A 27,972-nucleotide genomic window follows, 5' to 3' on the forward strand; every position below is an offset into this window, starting at 1 on the left:
TACCGAGTGGAATATCTATAGGGACAATTATGTTAGTGTTCTATATTTTACAGGAAGTGCAAATAAAACTTTGTATGTTTATACTTTGTAGAACAACGTCACTTTTTTTTTCTTTTAAACAAATATAACTGACAGTTGAGTCATTTAATTCTTCTTATAGTACTATAATGTAAACGGCATAAAAATATTAACATTGCGCAAGTGTGTCCAGTCTACAGCGACCGAATCTTCATTTTAGCTTCTCTGACCCCTCGATTGGTTCAGTTTTTTGTGCCTTATGCAAATGGTCGCTTGAGAACGTAGATAGATTCTGCATCAGTACCACAGACAAGATATTCTCCTAAAACATCCAGGCTGTTTACAGATAGAGTACTGCTGGGTAGGAGGTTGTTAATTTCTAGGTGTCCTTTTGTGGGATCACTGTTTAGCCAAGCGGTCATTAATGATTGACTAAAAGACTGGCCCACAGTACTACGAGACGGGTTCACACTTCCTCTTCCTCCTGTGAAATAAAAAAGTAAAAGTAATCAGATTTGTCATAAGTGATCAGGGCAGATCAGGCAAGGGAGACTTCTCAGACTGCTAGAATGAATGGGCTATAGGTGCTGTTTCGTGCACCCAGACCTTCAGTTCGTTGTCTGTTCTCATAGACTAGAGTAAGGGAAATATGCTGTCATCTATTAGAAAAACATCACAGCACAATCATTACAGCAACCAGTGAGGGTGTCAGTTTATTCTCCATCTGCATCAATCGAGCAGCTAATGCCAAGTCTTCCATTATTATTGTTCTGTGCTTAGTATTTCTTTTATGTAGTTCTGGGATAACTCCCCAACATTTACCAGCTGGATACTCACCCAAAAGAAATGAGGGTCTTTCCCTAACGTCAGCTGAAGCATCCCAGTGCCACAAAGACCCATCTTCAGAACACGTGAATAAATGATCCGGTTTTGAAGGATGGAAATGGACTTCCCACACTACAAAAGAAGAGCAGAAAATTATTTTATTTATTCTCTAAAGTAGGGCCAGATAATGACGCTGTGACGGTGACTACTTACTCTCTGCATCATGGGCATTAAGGAGTGATATCGGTATTCGGCTCTGTCTGACATCCCAGATACAAAGCATGCCATCCTGACCGCCTGTAGCTACAACATGCTGCTGACTTGGATGTCTATCTAAGCAGTGTAATGGGGTCCGATCATTGGCTCTAGCAAGGAGATGGAAGAAAATCTTATTGTTTGCTGTAGAGTCAGCATCATCCATAAAAATAGCAAAGATTATTAACCATTTTTATTCCCTGGACAGAACTTCTACACATTAACTTGTATCAGTCATAAATCTTAATTTTGCAAACATATAAAACTTAAATTATAAGATTTTTTTTTTTTTTTTTTTTAGCTAAATCTCTCTGCAATAAAGTACCCCCCCCCCCCCCCCCATCACCATCTTTCCCATCATGCCACTAATATGCTGACTACCTGGATCACACTGCTCTGCATGTAAACAGGAAGTCGCTATTACAATACAAGCCTAAAGAGCCTCATTCTAACGTCCCATAGAATTACATTGTAAAAGGCAGTCGAGTCGGAATTGTAGTCATATGAATGAGAAGAGGACAGATGCAGCACTTGAAAATGGGGAAGGCAGAGATTGGTGAGAATTTTATTGCGCAACACACGTATTTAGACAGGTTTAAGTAAATAAAACATTTCTTGGGAGGACTTCAAGGTCTTGTGCATACTTTGAATGACACATAAGGTACCTTCACACTGAGCAACTTTCCAACGAGAACGACAGCGATCCGTGACGTTGCAGCGTCCTGGATAGCGATCTCGTTGTGTTTGACACGCAGCAGCGATCTGGATCCCGCTGTGATATCGCTGGTCGGAGCTAGAAGTCCAGAACTTTATTTCGTCGCTGATCACCCGCTGTCATCGCTGGATCGGCGTGTGTGACACCGATCCAGCGATGTGTTCACTTGTAACCAGGGTAAACATTGGGTTACTAAGTGCAGGGCCGCGCTTAGTAACTCGATATTTACCCTGGTTACCATTGTAAAAGTTAAAAAACAAAAAAACAAAAACACTACATACTCACATTCTGATGTCTGTCACGTCCCCCGGCGTCCACAGGGTTAAAACTGCTTTTGGCAGGAGCGCTTGCTAATGCTGCGCTGCTGCCGAGAGCTTCCTGCACTGACTGTGTCAGCGGCGGCCGTAAAGCAGAGCACAGCGGTGACGTCACCGCTGTTACTGCCGGCACTGACACATTCAGTGCAGGAAGCTCTCGGCAGCAGCGCAGCATTAGCAAGCGCTCCTGCCGAAAGCAGTTTTAACCCTGTGGACGCCGGCGGGGGACGTGACAGACATCAGAATGTGAGTATGTAGTGTTTTTTTTTTTTTTACTTTTACAATGGTAACCAGGGTAAATATCGGGTTACTAAGCGCGGCCCTGCACTTAGTAACCCGATGTTTACCCTGGTTACCCGGGTGCTGCAGGGGGACTTCGACATCGTTGAAGACAGTTTCAACGATGCCGAAGTCGTTCCCCTGATCGTTGGTCGCTGGAGAGAGCTGTCTGTGTGACAGCTCCCCAGCGACCACACAACGACTTGCCAACGATCATGGCCAGGTCGTATCGCTGGTCGTGATCGTTGGTAAGTCGTTTAGTGTAACGGTACCTTAATAACCAGTTTAGATAAGATAAGTAAGAAAAAAGTTGGATATCAGACTATTTTCTTGTGTTGTATTATTGATTTTATTTTGGTCTTAACATTGAGCTAATCAAAGCTATCTGGTAAAATGCAGCACTATAATATGTGGGAATTTTTCTTTTTTTTTTTTTGGGGGGGGGGGAATATTTGTTTTGCTTTTCTTTTTTTTTCTTGTAAAAATAGAAAAAAAAAAAAACTTACCGTATTTTTCAGACTTTAAGGGTATGTGCACACGTCAGGATTTCTTGCAGAAATTTCCTGAAGAAAACCGGAAATTTTATGCATGAAATCCGCATGTTTCTTTTTGCGTTTTTTCCCAGGTTTTTTCGCAGTTTTTTTTTTTTAGCATTTTGCAAGTGTAATTAGCTTGCAGAATGCTAAAGTTTTCCAAGCGATCTGTAGCATCGCTTGGAAAACTGATTGACCGGTTGGTCACACTTGTCAAACACAGTGTTTGACAAGTGTGACCAACTTTTTACTATAGATGCAGCATCAATAGTAAAAGATAGAATGTTTAAAAATAATAAAAAAAATGGTTATACTCACCTGCCGACAGCCGATGTCCTCAGCGGCTTCCGTTCCTATACATGGTGTGTGTGCAGGACCTTCGATGACATCGCGGTCATGTGACCGCGATGTCATCGCAGGTCCTTCACACACACCAGCTATAGGAACGGAAGCGGTAGCGTGCACCGCTGAGAGGCGGGAAGACTGCGGGGGCCATCGAAGGGGAGTATATGACTATTTTTTATTTTAATTATTTTTCTTTTTACCAATTATATGGTGCCCAGTCCGTGGAGGAGAGTCTCCTCTCCTCCACCCTGGGTACCAACCGCACATAATCTGCTTACTTCCTGCATGGTGTGCACAGCCACATGCGGAACGTAAGCAGATCAATGCATTCCTAGGTGTGCGGAATCCCCGCAATTCCGCAAATTTATTGAACATGTTGCTTTTTTTTCTGCGATGCGATTTTTTCGCGGAAAAAAAATGCAACATTTGCACAAGAAACGCGGAATACACTGAAAATAATGGGAGGCATATGTAAGCGGGTTTTTTGCATTTTCTTTGCGTTTTTATCATGTTTTTATAGCGAAAAAACGTGAAAAAAACCGCGAAAAATACTGAACGTGTGCACATGGCCTAAGACGCACTTTTTTCCTCCAAAAATGTGGAGGAAAAAGGGGGGTGCATCTTATAGTCTGGATGTACCGACTGTGGTGGGGAGGTGGGGGAGCGGCATCAGCAGAGCAACGGGTCACATGGTCCGTCATATGGTCGATGCTCATAGCAGATGATCATTTCTGCTACACATAGCAGGGCTGGAGCGCTGCTATGTGTAGCACAAGCAATCGGACGATCATAGCTTCAATTCTCCCAAGGGGACTATTAAGGCAAGTGAAAAGTAAAAAAAAAAAGTTTTTAAAAATATTTATTAAAATAAAAGTTTAAATCACCCACCTTTTGCACCATTCAAAATAAAACAATAAAAATGAATACGTTTGACATTGCTTTCAGACACGGCCAATCAACATAAAAAAAAGTCTGATTGGTAAGTATGTATATGTAGGATATTAAAATCTGACCTTGACATTACAATATTGCAAAACAATCTGAGTAAGATGACTGAATGGGCAAACACTTGGCAAATGAGATTTAATGTAGATAAATGCAGAGTAATGCTTCTAGGACGGAGTAATCCTATTGCTCCAATCAGTAGATTTGGTTTCCAGTACCATCTCTATGCTGACGACACCCAATTATACACCTCTTCTCCTGCTTTCACTCCGTCCTTCTTAGAAAACACCAGTGATTGTCTTACCGCTGTCTCTAACATCATGTCCTCCCTCTATCTGAAACTGAACCTGTCAAAAACTGAACTACTCGTGTTTTCTCCCTCTACTAACCTACCTTTGCCTGACATTGCCATCTCCGTGTGCTGTTCCACCATTACTCCCAAGCAACATGCCCGCTGCCTTGGGGTCATCCTTGATTCCGAGCTTTCGTTCACCCCCCACATCCGATCACTGGCTCGCTCTTCTTATCTGCATCTCAAAAATATTTCTAGAATTAGCCCTTTTCTTACTTTCGACTCTGCAAAAACTGGTCTCTCTTATTCATTCTCGTCTGGACTATTGTAACTCTCTACTAATCGGCCTCCCTCTTACCAAACTCTCCCCGCTCCAATCTGTCCTGAATGCTGCAGCCAGGATCATATTCCTCACCAACCGTTACACCGATGCCTCTACCTTGTGCCAGTCATTATACTGGCTACCCATCCACTCCAGAATCCAGTACAAAACTACCACCCTCATCCACAAAGCACTCCATGGCTCAGCACCACCCTACATCTCCTCTCTGGTCTCAGTCTACCACCCTACCCGTGCCCACCGCTCCGCTGATGACCTCAGGTTAGCATCCTCAATAATCAGAACCTCCCATTCCCGTCTCCAAGACTTTACACGTGCTGCGCCGATTCTTTGGAATGCACTACCTAGGTTAATACGATTAATCCCCAATCCCCACAGTTTTAAGCGTGCCCTAAAAACGCATTTGTTCAGGCTGGCCTACCGCCTCAACGCATTAACCTAACTATCCCTGTGTGGCCTAAAAAAAAAAAAAAATAAAAAAATAAATTAAAAAAAAAAAAAAAACATAATGAGGTTCCTCGCATCATGTTCTCATACACTCTATGCAGTCAATAGCCTCTGTGTCTGTACTGCTACATACTTAGGCAGTTATCTGGTTCATGCAGCTTTACATGAACACCCGAGCCTTACACTATGGCTGGTCCAAATAACGAAAGCAATTGTTACCATCCACCTCTCGTGTCTCCCCTTTTCCTCATAGTTTGTAAGCTTGCGAGCAGGGCCCTCATTCCTCCTGGTATCTGTTTTGAACTGTGATTTCTGTTATGCTGTAATGTCTATTGTCTGTACAAGTCCCCTCTATAAGTTGTAAAGCGCTGCGGAATATGTTGGTGCTATATAAATAAAATTATTATTATTATATTATTATTATTATTACTGCATATACATTAAATGGGAGTATTCTCTGGACTACAGAACAGGAGAAGGACTTGGGTATTCTCGTTACAAGTAAGCTGAGCAGCAGTGCTCAATGTCAAGCAGCAGCCGCAAAAGCAAACAAGATTTTAGGATGTACAAAATCAGAGCTAAAATCCCACGATACCAACATATTATTACCCCTTTATTAATCACTGGTGAGGCCACATCTAGAATTTGGGATCCAGTTTTGGGCTTCACACTTAAAAAATTATATTCAGAAATTAGAATCTGTTTAAAGACGGGCAACTAGACTATTACAAGGGATGGAAGGCCTCTCATATGAGGAGACTTTGGAAAAGCTGGGCTTGTTTAGCTTCGAAAAAAGACGCCTCAGGGTATGTGCCCACGCTGCGGATTTTGCTGCAGATTTTTCCAGACTGATTTTGGTAAATCCGCAGGTAATCCGCACTGCGGATTTCCTGCGGAATTACCGCGTTTTTTTGTGCGGATTTCGTCTGCAGTTTTACACCTGCGGATTCCTATTATGGAGCAGGTGTAAACCGCTGCGGAATCCGCACAAAGCATTGACATGCTGCAGAATAAACATTTCAGCGTGTTTTTTTCCGCAGCATGTGCACTGCGGATTTTGTTTTCCATAGGTTTACATGGTACTGTAAACGCATGGAAAACTGCTGCGAATCCGCAGCAGGTGCACATATCCTCAAAGGGGATCTCATTTACATATATAAATATATATATGTGGCCAGTACAAAACACTGGCACATGAACTATTACTTCCAAAGACTATTCTAAGGATCAGGGGGCACTCATTAAGGGTGGAAGAAAGTGATTCCAGCAGCTAAATAGGAAAGGGTTCTTTACAGTTAGAGCAGTCAGACTGTGGAATGCCCTACCATAAAAGGTAGTAATGGGAGACATAATAGCTTTTAAAAAAATGGCTGGATGATTTCCTTGATACAAATAAAATTGCGGGTTATAGTTATTAATAGTTAAATTAGTGACGAAATGTACAATTGGAGGAGAAAGGTTGAACTTGATGGACCTAGGTCTCGTTTCAACCTACATAATAACTATGCGACTATAACATCAAAGCGAGAAAAAAAAAAAAAAACACCAGAATTGTGTTTTTTTGGTCGTCGCAACATTGCAATAAAATGCAATGACAGGCACAAAATAAAATGATCGTATCTACCCCAAAATGGTATCAAAAATATCAGCTCGGCATGAAAAAAGTAAGCCTTAACCTAGCCCAGCCCCAGATCCCAAAATATGTAGACGCTATGGGTCTCTGAAAATGTCACCTTTTTTCCCCCCCTTCACCACGTAAGTGAAAATAGAACCTATGTTTGGTATCTGCAAACTCGTAATGACCTGGAGAATCATAATGGCAGGTTAGTTTTAGCATTTAGCGTCGAACATAGTAACAAAAAAAAAAAATGTGGAATTGCACTTTATATACAGTACATTATACGGTAAAAATCAATGGAGATGTTCAAAAGTATAATTCGTCCTGCAAAAAACAAGCCCTCACATGGCCAAATTGATGGAAAAATAAAATTTTAAAAAAAAGTCACGGCTCTGGGAAGAAAAGGAGCAAACAAATGCAAAAATGGAAAATTCCAAGTTGATGAAGGGATTAAATGAAACTAGACTGCACTGAAAATGAAAACCAATTTTACTTGCCTCCTGGACTGGCACCATTCCAGCTATCTGGGGGCCCCATCTGCTTGCACTTGCATGTCATTTTTTTGTGTTATGAGTCAATCAGGGATGTCCAAGGAAAGTGTGAATAGTAAGTTGGCATCTGGCACAGTGCTGGCTCAAGAAGGGAGTATAAAGAAGTTTTTATTTTCAGTAGGGATTTGTTTCATACAGCTCTGGCAAAAAGTAAAAGACCACCACATCAAAACCCTGTCATGGGCAGCCCAATCTCCAGACCTGAACCCCATTGAAAACCTCTGGAATGTAACCAAGAGGATGATGGTCACAAGCCATCAAACAAAGAAGAACTGCTAACATTTTTGCGCCAGAAGCAGTGTAAAAGACTGGTGGAAAGCATGCCAAGACGCATGAAAGCTGGGATTAAAAATCATGGTTATTCCACAAAATATTGATTTCTGAACTCTTCCTGAGGTAAAACATTATTATTGTTGTTCCTAAATGATTATAAACTTGTTCTCTTTGCATTATTCGGGGTCTGAAAGCCCTGGTTTTTTTTTGGGTTTTTTTTTTTTATTTTAACCATTTTTCATTGTCTGAAGAAAAATACAAAATTTATTTCTTGGAAATTCGGAGACATGTTGTCAAGTTTATAGAATAAAAGAACAATTTACATTTTACTCAAAAATATACCTATAAAAAGAAAAAAAAACAGACAAACTGAACATTTTACAGGGGTCTCATAATTTTTGCCAGAGCTGTATAAGGAAGGGGTTGTCCAAGTACTGGATAACCCCTTTAATTTAGGATGTAGCCTCTTAAAGATTTATACAGGGGCAATACTACATTGAATTTTTTTTTTTTTTTCATACACCCTAGTCTTATTTGCTTTTGCAGCTTCTGCTTGACATTGAGAAGTGCTGCCTAGCTTTCATGTAACCAGTATACCCAAGTCCTTCTTTCATTCTATTATCCCTAGTTCAGTTCCATATATAGTACTGATCAGAAGTTTGGACAACCCTATAATGCAATGGTTGAACATACTGAAATGTGTTCATTGTAAATTCAGACTGAAGCAAAACCATGAAGGAAGACATATGGAGACAAAGAGTAAAGAAACATGTGAAACAAACCAGAACATGTTAAATCTTAGATTCCGCAACATACCCACTTTTATTCTGATGGCATGTTTACACACCAATCTCTCAAGCAACTTCATCAGGTAGTCACTGGTTATGGGTTCCCAGAGGTACAGAGCACTTGTTGGCTATTTTGCCTTCACTCTGCAGTCCAATTCATTCCAAACCATCTCAATTGGGTTTAGGTTGGGTGATTTTGGAGGCCATGTCATCTGATATAGCAGTCCATCGCTCTCCTTCTTGGTCATATAATCCTTTTGTAGTCTGGAGTTAAGTTTTAGGCAATTCTTCTGGTACCACTAAGAGAAAACCAAATGGGATGGCATATCGGAGAAAGCTGTGATAGCATGGTGCATAAGCGTGCTTTGAATTTGGAACAAATTAACAGTGTCACCAGCAAAATATCCCCAAACCATCATACCCTCTCCTCCATGCTTCACGGTAGTCACCGCACATGTATAATCCATTTGCTCGCCTTTTCTGCATCTCACAGAAACAGTGGTTGGTACCAAAAATCTTTAATTTGGACTCATCGGACCACAGTACAGATTTCCATCAATTTAATGTGCAGTCATTGTGTTGCTTGGCCTCAACAAATATCTTGTTTGCTGACATAGTTGCTTCTTTGAAGAAATGTAGGCATAAAGGCCTGCTTCACGCACATTTATATATGGATAGGTAATTTTGAGAAGTATCTGCTTCATTTCTTAGGGCTGTCATCTGGGGTGCTGTCAATCTGCAGTTTTTGGGGCTGGTAACGCTTATGAACTTATCCTTTCCAGCAGAGCAAGTTCTTTATATTCCTTTCCTGGACTGGTCCTCATGAGAGGCAATTTCATCATAGCAGTTGGTGGTTTTCATCACTGCACTTGAGGATACATTCAAGTTTCTAGCAATTTTCTGAATTCATTGACCTTCATGTCTTGCAGTCATGACGACCTGTTCTCTCTTTACTCCTTTGAATGGTTCTTGTCATATTCTGGCTTAGAACGGTGGTGGAATAAGGTTCAGCATAATATGGAACGGTTTACCAAACACTGTCTCTTCCTTCAATACATACTAGATGGTTGCAAATATTTTAACACTTATTTTTGAAGGCTGGTGATTCTTCCAATGAACTCTTGATGAGGAGTACCTGTTTACTGGATAAGACTGCAGGTGACTACTTGATGAAGCCGCTTAAGAGAATCCCAAGTAGGGGTAAAACAGTCATTTGAATAAAAGTGGGTTACTTTGAGGAATCTAAGGTTTATTAGATATTCTGGTTTGTTTCATACGTGTTTCTTTACTCCTTGTTTCCATGTGTGTTCCTTCGTGGATCTGCTGCCTTCAGTTAATCTACAATGTGCACATCTGAATAATGGTTCATATGAGTGCCATCTATGGAGCGGTCAACTTTTTTTTTTATTCGGACGAATAGGTGTGCAAAAAAACCCACACTTGTCATACATTGATCAGCGCGTCGATCAAACTTGTCAATGCAAGTCAATGGGTCCATTGAAAAAAATAAATAAAATGAAAAAATAAATAAAATGGGCAGTACTTATATGCAATCCATGTGCTGTTCAATTTTTCACAGACCATTTGATATGAGAAGCTTGAGAAACTTTTTTTTTTCTCCAGAGGAAACCAGATGAATCTCTGACCAAACTCTGATGATAAAAATTGATACTGATCACACTATGGCCGGGATCACACACAGTGAGATACGGCCGAGTCTCGCAGGTTAAAAATAAGCTCTGGCACCGGCACTCCAGAGCGGAGCGTGTGGCCACACAGCAATACATGGAGCCGCACGCTCCGCTCCGGAGTGTCGGTGCCAGACTCGGCCGTATCTCGCTGTAGTGTGACTCGGCCTTATACTATTCTGATCAAAGACACTGGCGAAACCTGGTCCATTTTTTTTCTTGGGATATGAGAAAAGATGAACATTACACATATTCCTTATAATTACATGGCTTGTCCAGATCATTATTAGAACAAGGCAGGGAGGGTGACATTCCTAACTAAATATAATGGTCTCAACTGGGAGAAGCTGAAAAGAAAGCAGTGGGGATGTGATGGTAAGTTTGCAAACCGTATAGAAGCAGTCACATGACAACCACCGGGAGTGAGAAATCACAAAATCCTTACAGTGTATATACACTGCTCAAAAAAAATAAAGGGAACACTTTAACAATAGAATATAACTCCAAGTAAATCAAGCTTCTGTGAAATCAAACTGTCCACTTAGGAAGCAACACTCTTTGACAATCAATTTCACATGCTGTTGTGCAAATGGAATAGACAACAGATGGAAATTATTGGCAATTATCAAGACACTCAATAAAGGAGTGGTTCTGCAGGTGGGGACCACAGACCACATCTCAGTACCAATGCTTTCTGGCTGATGTTTTGGTCACTTTTGAATGTTGGTGGTGCTTTTACACTCGTGATAGCATGAGACAGACTCTACAACCCACACAAGTGGGTCAGGTAGTGCAGCTCATCCAGGATGGCACATCAAGGCAAGCTGTGGCTAGAAGGTTTGCTGTGTGTCAACGTAGTGTCCAGAGGTTGGAGGCGCTACCAGGAGACAGGTCAGTACACCAGGAGACATGGAGGGGGCCGTAGGAGGGCAACAACCCAGCAGCAGGACCACTACTTCAGCCTTTGTGCAAGGAGGAACAGGAGGAGCACTGCCAGAGCCCTGAAAAATTACCTTCAGCAGGCCACGAATGTGCATGTGTCTGCACAAACGGTGAGAAACCGACTCCATGAGGATAGTCTGAGTGCCCAATGTCCACAGATGGGGGTTGTGCTCACAGCCCAACACTGTGCAGGACGCTTGGCATTTGCCACAGAACACCAGGATTGGCAAATTCACCACTGGCGCCCTGTGCTCTTCACAGATGAAAGCAGGTTCACACTGAGCACATGTGACAGACATGACAGAGTCTGGAGACGCCGTGGAGAGCAATCTGCTGCCTGTAACATCCTTCAACATGACCGATTTGGCAGTGGGTCAGTAATGGTGTGGGGTGGCATTTCTTAGGCTAGTTTCACACTAGCGTTTATCTGGGCTGCGGACCGCATGCGTCGTTTTGACGGTGCAACCTGCGCCGAACGCAACATATTGCAGTTTCGTGCAGATGCCGCACCGAAACGCATGCGGCGGCATCCGCATACAGCAGCATGGCCTGAGTACCCAATGTTAAAGATAGGGTGCGCACGCCGCATGCAGCCGTAGGTGGAGCTGAACGAAGAGGTGCGGCAGTGGGCGGGGCTTCACAGAGGATGTCCCATCCCTCCGCAGCCTGGATAAACGCTAGTGTGAAACTAGCCTTCGGAAGGCCGCACAGCCCTCCATGTGCTCGCCAGAGGTAGCCTGACTACCATTAGGTACTGAGATGAGATCCTCAGGCCCCTGGTGAGACCATATGCTGGTGCGGTTGGCTCTGGATTCCTCATAATGCAGGACAATGCCAGACCTCATGTGGCTGGAGTGTGTCAGCAGTTCCTGCAAGATGAAGGCATTGAAGCTATGGACTGGCTCGTCCGTTCCCCAGACCTGAATCCGACTGAACACATCTGGGACATCATGTCTCAAACCATCCACCAATGTCACGTTGCACCACAGACTGTCCAGGAGTTGGCGGATGCTTTATTCCAGGTCTGGGAGAAAATCCCTCAGGAGACCATCCGCAGCCTCATCAGGAGCATGCCCAGGCATTGTAGGAAGGTCATATAGGCACATGGAGGCAACACACACACTGAACATCATTTCCTTGTCTTGAGGCATTTCCACTAAAGTTGGATCAGCCTGTAATTTGATTTTCCACTTTGATTTTAAGTATCGTTCCAAATCCAGACCTCCGTGGGATATTGGTTTTGATTCACATTGATCATTTTTAGGTTTTATTGTTCTCAACACATTCCACTATGTAATGAATAAAGATTTGCAACTGAAATATTTCATTCAGTGATATCTAGGATGTGGCATTTTAGTGTTCCCTTTATTTTTTTGAGCAGTGTATTACACACTTAAGAATTCAACATGCTACACTCCTTCCAAAGTATTATACATAGCCCACACAACCCCTTTATTAGATTAAAATTAAACTTACGTAGAAAATATATGTGTTGGATCATTCCCTTGTTGCCTCAAGTCCCACATTTTCAGCTGTCCAATGGAATTAACTGTTAGGATTTCTGTAGTACGGAGGAAAATTACTGCATGGATGGTACTGCTATCTGCATCATCTGCAGAAAAAAATATATTTATAAATTAGATCAAACACTTAGGCAACATACATTAGATAAATCTGCCAGCTAAACGCTTGTTCGGGAGATAACCATACCTTCTGATTCAGTTTATACACACACTGTCACCTTGCGTGTGCTCATAGCCCATGTATATGAGCCGACTGTGGGATTAAACGACTGCCGATCGGCTACATGGAACTTGATCAGAGGTTGTTTAATGGCCTGTTAGACAAGCTGACCCAATTTATATGCGCATAGAATGATCTACAATATGGTCATTCCATGCAAATAGATCATTCCTATCTGCAGCACATCACATAGGAAAATGTGCTGCTGAAAATGAAGATTTTATTGCCAGTATGAACTATCCCAATCACCAAATCGAAGAGCATTTTCCTTCTTCGATGGGCGATTGTCAGCAGGTTTACACTAGCTGTTAGTGGTGTAAGATGAAAAATTATTGAAAAAGTCTTGATATGTTCAGCTTTTAAAACACTAGGGGGAGCAGCTGCTTACATTTGTCATAATCTAGTGTAGCGCTAGCTCCCATGTGTGCTGCGGTAAGTGGCCAGGATCTGGGGGTGCAGTTTAGGATCACAGGGTACAGCCATTTTGCTGATGTCGGCAATGTGATATTGACCTGTGGACAGTGTCACGGAGGACGGCTGACAGTTTCTAGTGTTTCTGCTGAGGTGAAAATGTAAATGTCTCCCTGCGGTGCAATAAAAATACACAGTAAGTAAATGCAATGCCTCCATTTTTTTGGGGGGGGGTGGAGGGGGTAAGATGGGGGGTGGGGTCGGAGTGAAGCTAGGGGTTTAGTAAAAATGACCAGTCATGATGATTTTCCAAGTCAGTATGATTATAGCGACACCAAGCTGGAATAGATTTCTTTAATAACGTTGAGGAACAAGATAAAAATATTTGTGGTACCATTTTCATAGACCCATTACGGTTTTATTTTTCTGTATATGCAGATGTTCTGACATCTTTATTGATACCATTTTAGGTTACATGTTTGTCACTGGTTTACTGCCTTTTTGTTTTTAGGGGCGCATAGTGACCAAAAAAGCCACAACCCTGGCATTGAATTTTTTTTCCCCGTCTATGGCATTTACTGTAAGGGTTACATTTTTATACTTTCACAGATGCTTAGATAGCAAATATGTCTAATTATTAAATGCCTCTACTTTAATGGGGGAGAGGGTGGACAATATAAAAAAAAAAAAATTATATATATATATATATATATATATATATATATATATATATATATATATATATATATATATATATATATACACACACACAAATACATATATATGTAACTATATATACTATAGCTATACTATATGAACTATATAATAATTATATAATAATAATATGTGTAATATATATTATCTATAATATAACGCTGGGAGCGTCACTCTGTCCGAAGCCTTTATAGACTGCGCAAGCGCAAGCGCCGGCGCAGTCTGGACCCCACAGAGCGACGCTCCCAGGAGATCGCGGTATGCGTAAGCGCTGAACGCACACCGCGATCTCCAACAGAGAAACAGTGACGAGCCAGGAGGCGGAGGGTGAGTATACTTACCTGTCCCGTTCCACCGACGCCATTCCGGGCCATGAATATCCCCCCGCTCCCGGAATCGGCGCCTGCGCAGTCCGCGCTTTCCGGCGCAATTTTCTTGAAGACACATTGCAGTGTGTCTTCAAGAAAATGGCGCCGGAAAGCGCGGACTGCGCAGGCGCCTTTTCCGGCACCAGGAGAACACAGAAAATCTGTCCTCCTGGTGCCGGAAAAAGGGCCTGCGCAGTCCGCGCTTTCCGGCGCCATTTTCTTGAAGACACACTGCAATGTGTCTTCAAGAAAATGGCGCCGGAAAGCGCGGACTGCGCAGGCGCCGATTCCGGGAGCAGGGGGATATTCATGGCCCGGAATGGCGTCGGTGGAACGGGACAGGTAAGTATACTCACCCTCCGCAAGTAACAAATTGCTGTGCCATGAGGCTGTGGCACTTCATGCCACAGCTATTTGTTACTTACGCCACTTACGTCCACAGCCACCGCACCCAGCACAGCCACGCACAGCCGCCGCACCCAGCACAGCCACGCACAGCCGCCCACAGCCGCCGCACCCAGTACAGCCGCCGCACCCAGCACAGCCACCCACAGCCGCCGCACCCACCACAGCCACCGCACCCAGCACAGCCACGCACAGCCGCCGCACCCAGCACAGCCGCCGCACTCAGCACAGCCGCCGCACCCAGCACAGCCGCCACACCCAGCACAGCCACGCACAGCCGCCCACAGCCACGCACAGCCGCCTAGAGCCACGCACAGCCGCCGCACCCAGCACAGCCACGCACAGCCGCCCACAGCCACGCACAGCCGCCGCACCCAGCACAGCCACCGCACCTAGCACAGCCGTCCACAGCCGCCGCACCCAGCACAGCCGCCTACAGCCACACACAGCCGCCTACAGCCACGCACAGCCGCCGCACCCAGCACAGCCGCCGCATCCAGCACAGCCACGCACAGCCGCCCACAGCCACGCACAGCCGCCTACAGCCACGCACAGCCGCTGCACCCAGCACAGCCACCGCACCCAGCACAGCCGTCCACAGCCGCCGCACCCAGCACAGCCACGCACAGCCGCCGCACCAACCACAGCCACCGCACCCAGCACAGCCACGCACAGCCGCCGCACCCAGCACAGCCGCCTACAGCCACGCACAGCCGCTGCACCCAGCACAGCCACGCACAGGCGCCTACAGCCACGCACAGCCACCGCACCCAGCACAGCCGCCGCACCCAGCACAGCCACGCACAGCCGCCGCACCCAGCACAGCCGCCGCACCCAGCACAGCCACGCACAGCCGCCCACAGCCACGCACAGCCGCTGCACCCAGCACAGCCGCCGCACCCAGCACAGCCACGCACAGCCGCCGCACCCAGCACAGCCGCCGCACTCAGCACAGCCGCCACACCCAGCACAGCCGCCCACAGCCACGCAAAGCCGCCTAGAGCCACGCACAGCCGCCGCACCCAGCACAGCCGCCGCACCCAGCACAGCCGCCGCACCCAGCACAGCCGCCGCACCCAGCACAGCCGCCGCACCCAGCACAGCCACGCACAGCCACGCACAGCCGCCGCACCCAGCACAGCCACCGCACCCAGCACAGCCGTCCACAGCCGCCGCACCCAGCACAGCCACGCACAGCCGCCTACAGCCACGCACAGCCGCCTACAGCCACGCACAGCCGCCGCACCCAGCACAGCCGTCCACAGCCGCCGCACCCAGCACAGCCACGCACAGCCGCCTAGAGCCACGCAGCCGCCGCACCCAGCACAGCCGCCGCACCCAGCACAGCCACGCACAGCCACGCACAGCCGCCGCACCCAGCACAGCCACCGCACCCAGCACAGCCACCGCACCCAGCACAGCCGTCCACAGCCGCCGCACCCAGCACAGCCACGCACAGCAGCCTACAGCCACGCACAGCCGCCTACAGCCACGCACAGCCGCCGCACCCAGCACAGCCGCCGCATCCAGCACAGCCACGCACAGCCGTCCACAGCCGCCGCACCCAGCACAGCCACGCACAGCCGCCCGCACCCAGCACAGCCGCCCGCACCCAGCACAGCCGCCCGCACCCAGCACAGCCGCCCGCACCCAGCACAGCCGCCCGCACCCAGCACAGCCGCCCGCACCCAGCACAGCCGCCCGCACCCAGCACAGCCGCCCGCACCCAGCACAGCCGCCCGCACCCAGCACAGCCGCCCGCACCCAGCACAGCCGCCCGCACCCAGCACAGCCGCCCGCACTCCGCACAGCCGCCCGCACTCCGCACAGCCGCCCGCACTCCGCACAGCCGCCCGCACTCCGCACAGCCGCCCGCAATGATGGGGGCGCAGGATGGAGCAGCACGTGATAGGATGGGGGCGCAGGATGGAGCAGCACATGACAGGATGGGAGAGCAAGATGGGAGCAGCACATACCAGGATGGAGACCATATACCAATATAAATGCTCGCCACCCGGGCGTAGAACGGGTTCAATAGCTAGTCTAATATATAAAGCTGAATGTGTGTATGTCCGGGATTGGCATCTGAACCGTCGCAGCTACAGCCACAAAATTTTGCACAGTCACACGTCTGGACCCCGAGAGCGTCATAGGCTATGTTGTGAGGTGAAATTTTAACCCCGCGCTTTCCAATTCACCAAACAATTTTGCCCCTATCTACATAATGGGGAAAAAATGAAAGGAAAAGTGTTGGAGGCAAATTGACAGCTGCCAGATGTGAACAAGGGGGACTTAAAGAATGAGAGCCAAAGAGTATATACTGTACAGTTGCTAAGGTGGGGCCCTGACATGGGATAATCACCACACACGGGGATATGAACACACACACAAAATGCGCCCACACACATAAAATGCGCCACACACTACCACGTGCTCGAACACATATACCACCCTCAGCGCACATTTCACCACACATACACCAACCTCGCCACATAAAAGTTGAAACACAAAAGTCGCTGCTCAAAACTCGCCACACGCAAAACTCTCCACATGCAAAACTCGCCACACGTGCAAAACTCACCTCATGGAAAACTCGCCACACGCAAAACTTGCACACGCGGAAAAATTGCCACATGCACAAAAGTTGCAACACATGCTAAAGTTGCCTCACACAAAACTTGCACATACTCAAAAGGCACCACACAAAACTTGCCACGCGCAAAACTCGCCATGCGCAAAACTTGCTGCACACAACTTGCTACACTAACCTGTCACATGCAACTCGACACACAAAAAGTTGCTACACGCATGTCGCCACACAAAACTCAACACACACAACTTGACACACGAAACTCGCCCTAAAACACACACAAGTCTGGTATTATCCTTCAAAAATAAAAATCTGATTAATAAGCTGAAAAACTACTAGAGCAACAAATGTACCATATAGGAATCCGGCAGCTGTCAGTCACATGACCAGTCTATTATGTGTATGTGTGAGCTAATATATACTGCCAGGGGGTGGGCTTACTGTTGGCTGGGGATTTATCAGGCTGCCATTTTAGCTTACAAATACTGAGGTAAAAATACTGACCAAATAACGTGTGAACGAGGTCTAATACAGGAGGAGATGACATACAGATATATACTATATACAGGAGGAGATGACACACAGGTATATACTATATGCAGGAGGAGATGACACACAGATATATACTATATACAGGAGAGATGACACACAGGTATATACTATATAGAGGAGGAGATGACATACAGGTACATACTACATACAGCAGGAGATGACATACAGGTATATACTATATACAGAAGGAGATGACACAGGTATATACTATATACAGGAGCAGATTACCTACAGGTATATAGTATATACAGGAGGAGATGACATACAGGTATATGCTATGTACAGGAGATGACATACAGGTATATACTATATACAGGAGGAGATGACACACAGATATATACTATATATAGGTGAGATGACACAGGTATATACTATATACAGGAGGAGATTACATACAGGTATATACTATATATAGGAGGAGATGACATACAGGTATATACACTATATACAGGGGAGATGACACACAGCAGGTATATACTATATACAGGGGAGATGACATACAGGTATATACTATATACAGGAGATGACATACAGGTGTATACTATATATAAGGGAGATGACAAACATGTATATACTGAGGTGAAAATGAGAGGTGTGAGGTGAAAATGAAAAGGTGTGAGTGCAAAATGAGAGGAGTGAGGGAGAAAATGAGAGGTGTGAGGGAGAAAATGAGAGATGTGAGGGGGAAAATGAAAGATGTGATGGGGAAAATGAGAGGCGTGATAGGAAAATAAGAGAAGTGAGGTGCTATAACTAACCACAGATAAATACTATGCCCAGGCAACGCCGGGCTCTTCAGCTAGCTTAGATTTACAATCTCCATGCTTTTCTCATGAACAACTTTATGTGGCCTGTTCAAGAGTTGGAACAGCCAAAAATCTGTTTGTCTTTGCACCTGAAGGAAAAACTAAGAATGTCGTTTATCAAAAGGCTCTCGAATAAGCAGTAGAAGATTACTTCACATTACTTGGCCAATTTAGTTAAATCTGTGTGGAATATCTCTCGTGTTGAAATATATGTTGTAAAATGCTTCTATTAGCTTAGTTTTTGCCTTTTAATAATTACATTTCTATCTATTTGTTTTGTGTTTTTTTTGTGCAGAATAAAGTTTTGTTAACACATTCTATTTTGCTAACAGCAGTTATTACCCCGGGCGAAGCCGGGTAGTACAGCTAGTATATAATAATTCTATAATAATAATATAATATATATACTATACTATAACACTATATACTATATAACTATATATGTAACTGTGCAGAATGCAGCAGTCAAGTCTTCATGACTGCTGCACTCTGCATATTGAATGAGCTCTGCTATGTCAGTTCTAACTTAACCCCTTCACATCACAGGTATTTTTATTTTTTTTTCTCCCCTTTTTCCCAGAGCCATAACTTTTATATGTTTCTGTCAATATGGCCATGCGATAGCTTGCTTTTTGAAGGACAAGTTGTACTTTTCATTAGCACCATTGGTTTTACAATGTTGTGTACCTGAAAATGGTAAAAAGATTCCTAATACCGTGAAATTGCAAAAAAAGTGCAAATCCACAACTGTTTTTTTGAATTTTATTGCAATGTAGTGGCGACCAAAAAACATAATGCTGCCATTTTGACTTTTTTCCACTACGCCGTTTAAAGATCGGATTAATTCTTTTTATATCTGAATAGATCGGGCGATTCTATACACTCTGATAACAAATATAAGTACAATTAAAATCACAGAACAAGGTGACTACTAGGAAAGCAGGGACAAAACCGCAATGAATATGTAAACCACAACAAGACGCACTGCAAAATTGCCTCCTGACGAAGAAGCGAAACGTGCGTTGAGGCGGCGGGGACATCACGCAAACTATATACGATCACATGTAAGTGCTGTTCTTTACTTTTTTTGCTCCAATGCTATCGGCAATTTTGCAGGGCGTCTTGTTGTGCCACTATACTTAGTAGTAGATGGCATTGGGGACATTAATTTCTAGAAAATTCGTAGTAATATAGGCATCTTACTAGATCTTTAGTTATATACATATTCATTGCGGTTTTGTCCCTGCTTTCCTAGTAGTCACCTTGTTCTGTGATTTTAATTGTACTTATATTTAATAAAAGCTATTTAGTGAAAATTGGCACAGTATACTGGTTTTTTTCTATGTTGCTCTCATAATGTTCAGTTTGGTGTGCTTTATGACTTAATTGGGGCTTGATGTTGTACTCTGATAACAAATGTGTATTTTTTTTGTTTGTTTTATTTTGAATGGGGCGGATGGGGGATGATTTGAACTTATATATTTTTTATTTTAATATTTTTAAAAACTTTTTTTTTCTTACTTGCTTCAATAGTCTCCATGGGAGACTAGAAGCTGCGATAACCCGATTGCCTCTGCTACACACATGCGATAATTAGATCGCCTGTGTGTAGCAGAAATGCTCACTTGCTATGAGTTCTGACCACAGGGTGGCGCTCATAGCAATCCGGCAGTGACAAACAGAGGTCTGCTGGAGATCTCTGGTTGTCATGCCAACCAATTGGTGACCCACGATCATGTGACGGCGTCACTGATGGGCAGGATCAGTGACGTACTTCCGGCGCGATCGCATTAAATGCTGCTTTCAGAGATTGACAGCGGCATTTAACGGGTGAACAGCTGCGGGTGGATCGCAATTCCAACCGCGGATGTTCGGGGCACATGTCAGCTGTTCAAAACAGCCGACGTGTCGGGAAAGATGTGGGCTCTGAGCTGAAGACCACATCAAAGGGAGGGACCCGACATGTGCAGTACATGTACGGAACGGGTTAGGCTACTTTCACACTAGCGTCGTGCACTGCACGTCACTATGCGTCGTTTTGGAGAAAAAGTGCTTGCAGGATGCGTTTTTTCTCCATAGACTTTTATTAACGACGCAGTGCGACGCATTGCCACACGTCGCAACCGTCGTGCGACGGTTGCGTCGGACCGTCGTCACCAAAAAACGTTGCTTGTAACGTTTTTTGGTGCGTCGTTCCCGTCTTTTCTGACCGGAACTCCGCCCCCGCCTCCCCGCACCTCACAATGGGGCAGCGGATGCGTTGAAAAACAGCATCCGCTGCCCCCGTTGTGCGGCGCTTCCACAGCTAGCGTCGGTGCGCCGCCACGTCGCATAGCGACGTGCAGCGCACGACGCTAGTGTGAAAGTACACTTAAAGAAGTTGTCCATTACTTGGACATCTCCTTATTCCCCACGCTTGGCCCAAAAAAAATAAGAAAAGCTTATATTCACCTCCCATGCTGGCGCCGTTCCAGTGGTGTTGGCGTTCAGTCTCCCGTGTGGTTGCTGTGACACATGAGCCTGGCGTTCAATGAGCGTCGGCGTCACTGTCCCTGCCTCCTGTCAAACTGAACATGAAGAGGAAGCCAGGGATCAGCTGCAGACCGGATTTCCTCTTCATATTGTAAGAAGATGGGGACAGTAACGCCAGCGCTGATTGGGCGGCGAGGTCACAGGTCACAACAACTGCACGAAAGCCCAAGGACCGCTAGCGCTCACAGCGGCACGGGAGGCGAGTATAAGATTTATTTTATCGGGGTTCAAACATCAAGAAGGGGTTGTCCTAGTAGTGGACAACCCATTTAATTCAAACATCCTTGACGCCCGGATGTCTGAATGAAGCTTTCCTACAACTAACTCTGCAAACGCATCAGAAGAGAGCACTTTATGTCTTGCCAGAAAACTAGATCGGCAGCTCCCTTCCAACACTATAATCCTGGATTGAGCTTGTCAACAATAAGTCTTTACAAAAGAAAGGCCTATCATAACAGGAGCTGTCCCCACAAGTTCTCTAAGATCTGGGATATTTGGAATTCTTCAGCTCTGACAATTAATTGAAACTAATTATCACACATCTAACTTGAAGAACCGACATAGGATTTTCAGGTCTGCTTTAATATATTCAAGTTGTACACATGTATAAGGGATGTAGGATAAATAGAATGATGAAACATAAGGAATACTCTGGCAGCTCGTGGTTACTGCTGAACCTGTTCTGTTCCATGTTTTTAAGCCGATTTATACCATCACTATATATGTTCCTAGGGCAATATAGCCCTCTGCCAAATCACAGATATTACTGGATACATAAATGCCATAATTCTATGCATTATCGTTTATAATTTGTATGAATGTCTAAACTTATATATTTTAGTTAAACATTTTTTTTTTTAAATGTATATAATCTGTTAACCAACAGTTGTCAAAATAAATAAAAAAAACAAACAAAAAAAAACGTTGTGTTTCGGGACAGGAAATAATCTTCTATGTAGTCGGCGGTGTTCATAATCTTGAACTGCAGGCTTGGTACAAGGTTATGTGATGAAGGGTGTTACACCCGAAACATTAAGTATTTGTATATTGAGGTGGATATGAAATATTCTTAATAAATTCTAATTAAGCATCTCCATGTGCCTTTTGGGTGCAGTTCCTTCCCTCTAGCTACAATAGTTTGACAGTAGCTCTGTGGATGACTTCAGGAACAAGCTGTCTGGACTCTGAACATTTTTTACCTTTTGTGCATTACTGCCCTTTTCCAACATGGCGTCTTTGGTCTCACGTGCACTTGTCTTCCTGCTATAAAACTCCACCCCAGCCTTCAGTCTGTGCTAGATTATTCTGCTTTGCATCCTGATCTCTGATTACTCCCTGGCCTTGCACCTGCTCCTGTGAACCTGTGTTGGAGATCCTGCCACTCTGCTCTGAGTTCCTGCTGCATACACCAGTGTTCAGTAATCCTCCTTCATCTGCTGCTCCTGTTACTTCCATCTGCATTTGCTGGACATGTAAGCTGTTTCTGCTCTGCAAAACCTGAGACTATTAACCAGGCCTCCCTGGTTGAGCGAAGATATGATTTGAACTGCCTAATAGCATATCTATCTGTGTCTGGACTAAGTCAAGGATCTTTCGTGTCAAGTTTCCTCAAGAATAACTGTGCTTCATAGACTTTCTATTTGTTTGCATCGACCTCTGAAGTTTCCTATAGACTGCTAAGCTGCGTTTATTATTTGCACCAAGTGTTATGGACTTGAATTTCTCTCTGCACCTGCTTGAATCACCACGTGATAATATAAACTTTACCACTTATAAAACTGTGTCCTGTTGTCTTGTTCCACGCAAAGAGTCTCCTGAATTATCCCCTATAATTATTACACAAGCACCCTCCGCAAGTTGTACCATGACTAAGGCATGTCCCACCTACACGTTTGATGAAAAGCTGCTGACAGATGTCTGGCAGTGGCTTTCTCATAGATTACACAGGAGCAATCAATGAGCGAGCGCTCCTGTGTATGGGAGAAACAGCAGAGATAGCTTCTGGCTAAACCATCACCTCAGCCACATATATAATGGAAATGCCATGTAACAAGGCCAGATGGAAATGCTCTACCTCTGCAGGACCTTCTAAGATTTCCCAATAAAACAGTTCCACATTTTCTCTCTTAGTAGCTGGAGGTTAGCTTTACCATGAGAATGACTAAACTTACCGATTGTCCTCACTATTTCTTTGCTGTCAGCTCGGAAAAGATTTATGCGGCCATCTTCACCAACAGAGACTATTTCGGGATTGCTGCACACAATAGCTGTGCAGGGGGCTCCTGTGCCACCAGAACCAGCATGGTGATGAGCAAACTCCCATTTCTGCTTTTCTGACAGAGTCTTTGGAAAAATAAAGATGCACGCGCTTTTATAGTATTCACATATAAATTAACGCATCTAATTATGAAAAGTGAATTTGGTCAATGCATTCCACCAGGGAAAAATCCCACACTAATCATTACAGAATGAGATTACCTGATTGCCTTGATGATGACGAAAGATGGTTACTCTTCCCGTTGACGAGGCCGTTACAATTCTTTCTTGATCTAAAAACTGAAACCAATGAACATAAAAAATGTATGATCAATAATCATTCTTTTATCATCTCTGCCTTTCTCACGAATTATACCAAGACTCGACTGAAATGAAGTGTGGCGCATCGAGTTAGTTCTGTTCTGACAATTTTGATGACTGCAGACAATCAGCGGACGCTGACACTTTACAACAAGAGACAACTGGGGGTACACCGGGCTCAGAACACAAGAGTTGTGAAGGTCTGAGAGGCAAGTATACATTTTATTATTTTATGACCCACAGTGGGGTAATTGACCCGATATGTAAAGTGCTATTTAGTGATGAGCGAATATACTCGTTACTCGAGATTTCTCGAGTACGCTCGGGTGTCCTCTGAGCATTTTTTAGTGCTCGGAGTTTTAGTTTTTCTTGCCGCAGCTGAATGATTTATATCTGTTAGCCAGCATAAGTACATGTGGGGGTTGCCTGGTTGCTAGGGAATCCCCACATGTAATCAAGTGCTATTACTATTACATCATATGTAAGGTCTCAGTCTGATGCAGGCTCCGGAGCTGCAAAAGCTTCCAAAAAGAAAGTCGCCATGTCAGGAAAGGGTTGTCCAATAGTGGTTTTCCCAATATAAAGTAATGCCAGCACCTTTAAGCCCTCTTTTACAGCATTCTAGCATGTGCACTACACTTTAATCTGCCCTCGGCAAGGCAGGGAGATGTGTGCTTGTGCAGGAGAAAGATTGGGGGGCACAATGTGGATGACATAGGACGCATCAGCCACATGAAGCAGGGAAGGAGGATCAAGACCAGAGTCGCCCATGGGACCAGACAGCGCAGTATGAGAGTTTAATAAAAGGGTTTTTTGTGCCTTGCAGAGGGAATTGGGACACATGGTATATACAGCCAAGTAGAATGCTGTAAAAGGAAGCCCAACAGTGCTAGCGGTACTTTATACTGGGAAAACCTGGTGACCGGTTCCCTTTAGGCTATGTGCACACGTTGCGGATTTGACGCTGCGGATCAGCAGCTGTTTTCCATGTGGTGTACAGTACCATGTAAACCTATGGAAAACTAAATCCGCTGTGCCCATGCTGCAGAAAATACAGCACGGAAACGCAGCGTTGTATTTTCTGCAGCATGTCAATCCTTTGTGCGGATTCCGCAGTGTTTTACACCTGCTCCTCAATAGGAATCCGCAGGTGTAAAACCGCAGGTGGAATCCGCACAAAAAAAGATGCTAATCCACGGGTAATCCGCAGTGCGGTTTACATGCGGATTTAGCAAGAACAGTGCAGAAAAATCCACACACGAATCTGCAACGCGTGCACAGAGCCTTAACTTGTCGCATACAGTAATTTACTAGTCTCCTCTCTTGCAGGAGCTGTGTATTTTAATGAATAATGGAAAACGTAGAGCTGAGAGATTCTGGGGAGAGACTCCTTCAACCACAATGTGTATAAGGTGTACAAGTAATGTAATAAATCGGATTGCAGACACATACCTGCAAGTCCATCACATCCCCTTTATGTCTGATATCACACAACAACTTCGGGTCAGCTAGGTAATCTTCCTCCACGTTGATTGCGCCAAAATCTACTGTAGACCATATCGATACTTTGTTTTCCTACAGAATGAACACATTTATCATATGGGTATTAGCACTAATGAAAGTTGGGAGATAAGATAACCAACAAGATGGATCCTACGGAACAATGTTGTGGCAGCACACCCTGAAAAATTCAAGGGAATCTGTCAGCAGGATTTCACTCCCCAAACCACCGTATTTTTCAGACTATAGCACGCACCGAACCATAAGACGCACCCCAAATTTTCAGAAGGAAAATGGGGAAAAAAATGCGTCAAATGGTCAGTTTTTCATTCCTAAATTCAGCTTACCCGGGGGATGATTGTCAGCGCTGGTGGAGCGGAGTCACAGGGGGTGTTTGGTGGTCTGGCAATATGACCCAAGCTGGTGCGCAAATTTGGTGGTGCGGGACCTACGGCGACATTTTGTGATAGCCCGAAGCACCCGCACCTCTATTGCCTCAGTACTGTGGCCTCCGGAAAAATGGCCGCCGGAGGCGGCGCATGCACAGATTGAGATCTCAGCAACGAGATCTAGTAGTCGAGATCGCAGTCTGCGCATGCGCTGCCTCCGGTGGCTATTTTCCTGGAGGCCACAGTATTGAGGCAATAGAAGTGCAGGTGCTTCGGGCTTTCACAAAATGTCGCCGTAGGCCCCACACCACCGACGAATCTGCTGGACCAGGCTGGGATGGGAGTGAGATCATCGCCCTGCAGCGTTGGACCACCAGAAGAATCGCTCGACTCTTGCTGCTACCACGCTAACGGTAAGTACATTCCGACTATAAGCACATTCCGACTATAAGCACCCATCTTTTCCCCAAGAAATTTTTTGGGAAAAAAAGTGCGTCTTATAGTCCCAAAAATACAATAATTGTATGTGCATCTTTCAGAGACAAGCGCAGTAATACCTTTCCATGGCCGGTCTATTCCACCATCACTGAGAAATCAGAGTGAATGGGCATGCAGCTTAGGCTGAAGGACTATGGTAGAACTGAAGCCTCCGTAAGAGATGAACGCTGAAAAGTGACGCCTCGAATGGAGTGACAAAAATATAATGAATGTGAGAAATTATTACGGTATTCCCTAGCTAAGTACTGGGGGAAAATGGTGAACGTGACTTGTTCTCACATAGTAGAGTATGATGCCAGTGAGTACAGTACATGTGCCCACGGGTCCTGTGTGGTAACGCCACATTAGGAGTGTGCACACGCGTCACTACCGTACAGCACAGCCGCTGGAGAACAAGCCTGCTCCATACAAGTCAATGGGGCCCTCTGTATTGTGTGTGATTCTTTTTTTCCCCACAGTGGAAATGGTCCAAGGTGTTTTAAGCATTTGTGAAATGAATGAAGAACGTAAGGAAACTGTTCCGGACTATTCCATGGATCTGCTAACTCTAGGATCTGTCTGGACTTTTCCTTCTATGCTTAGTTTCATGTGAGTTTGTCGGGTCCCAAATACATTTGTACGTCATATTTTCTTCCTCTGAGGGGCGCCACATACACAGTTACCGCTGTACAAGGCTTAGGCTAGGTCATCAGTCTCAGATCGGAGGGGTCCGACTCCGGGCACCCCACCACAGCTTTGTCACACTGCTTACTGGCTCCTCAGTAACGCAGGGCAGGTCCTATCCAAACAAATGGAAAGGATCTGCAGCAGCCCCTCGGTAGTGTGACAGAGAGGTGGTCTCTTACTCCGCACAGCGCTGAGCAGTGAGGGAGCCGGACCCCTACACATCTGATATTGACAACTCGTCAGTCACCAATGTGATGGAAAACCCCTTGAAGAACACTTTCTGGAAAACTTTTTGTAGTGGTCACATAAACATGAGAGTCGGGAGCCATGTGGCATGGAGCGCCGAGCAGGGGAAATTGTGGGCGCTCTGAACCCTGCAACCCCACCCCCAAAGCTCCAGGCACCTCATTTGCATATGGACATAAAGATGTGGTTTGGAGCGGACAGACCCCCTAATGGTCCTGTGCCCCTCACATCCACATCTGGGCATAAGCCGAGCCTGTGACGGCCTGTCTACTGATACCTGCCGGGATGAGCGAGTGTTTGCCAGGTGTCATGTACCTGTCCTATTCAGGCAAGTATAAGGGGATGTGACGTCCCCACGTGGAAGTGATGGGAACTACACTAACCATTTAAAGGGATATTGAGTGTAGACAAAGCCATGGTCACATATTGGTGCTGTCACAACACGGCATGAGGTAATGGTGGCCTGCACATTTCTCTGGCAGCAGGTCTGTGTGACTGCAGATCACTACACTGCCGGAAAGCGTGATCGCCTGCCCAGCACCACAGCAGCAGGTGGTACCTCATTATCCCAGGAGCCCGCGGCAAACACATCCGGCTGCTGCAGGGAGGAGGCCGGGAGAGGGCGCCAGCGGGTCCGACTAATCTTCTGGGACACGTATTTAGCGACCATGTTCTCCATGCTGCTCCCTGTGGTGCTGCAGGAAGGGGTGACTGAGGCCGTGTTCCCGCCGGCAGCGCTCGTCCTGCCAGAGAGCTGAGCAGCCACCTATCAGACAGCGCTGTGAGGGCCGGCCCCGGTGATGA

At 45.3% G+C, this 27,972-nt stretch overlaps 1 protein-coding gene across 2 annotated transcripts; it reads right to left on the reverse strand.

The window, feature by feature from the left end:
* Positions 1-18: 18 nt before the first annotated feature.
* NUP43 (nucleoporin 43) lies at positions 19-27,972 on the reverse strand. 2 transcript variants are annotated; one of them, XM_077289155.1, is made up of 8 exons: positions 27,728-27,972; positions 25,322-25,444; positions 23,771-23,848; positions 23,464-23,635; positions 12,648-12,783; positions 1,057-1,208; positions 856-975; positions 19-502 (listed from the first exon to the last, which is right to left on the reverse strand). In XM_077289155.1, the coding sequence occupies exons 1-8, from the start codon at positions 27,845-27,847 to the stop codon at positions 276-278; spliced, it is 1,128 nt and encodes a 375-aa protein (XP_077145270.1). In that variant the 5' UTR covers positions 27,848-27,972; the 3' UTR covers positions 19-275. The 2 variants fall into 2 exon arrangements, with proteins under 2 accessions (XP_077145270.1, XP_077145271.1); XM_077289156.1 differs by having other exon boundaries at positions 30-502; positions 27,552-27,941.

This window comes from Ranitomeya variabilis, chromosome 2 (assembly GCF_051348905.1).
Source record: "Ranitomeya variabilis isolate aRanVar5 chromosome 2, aRanVar5.hap1, whole genome shotgun sequence".
NCBI lineage: Eukaryota > Metazoa > Chordata > Amphibia > Anura > Dendrobatidae > Ranitomeya > Ranitomeya variabilis.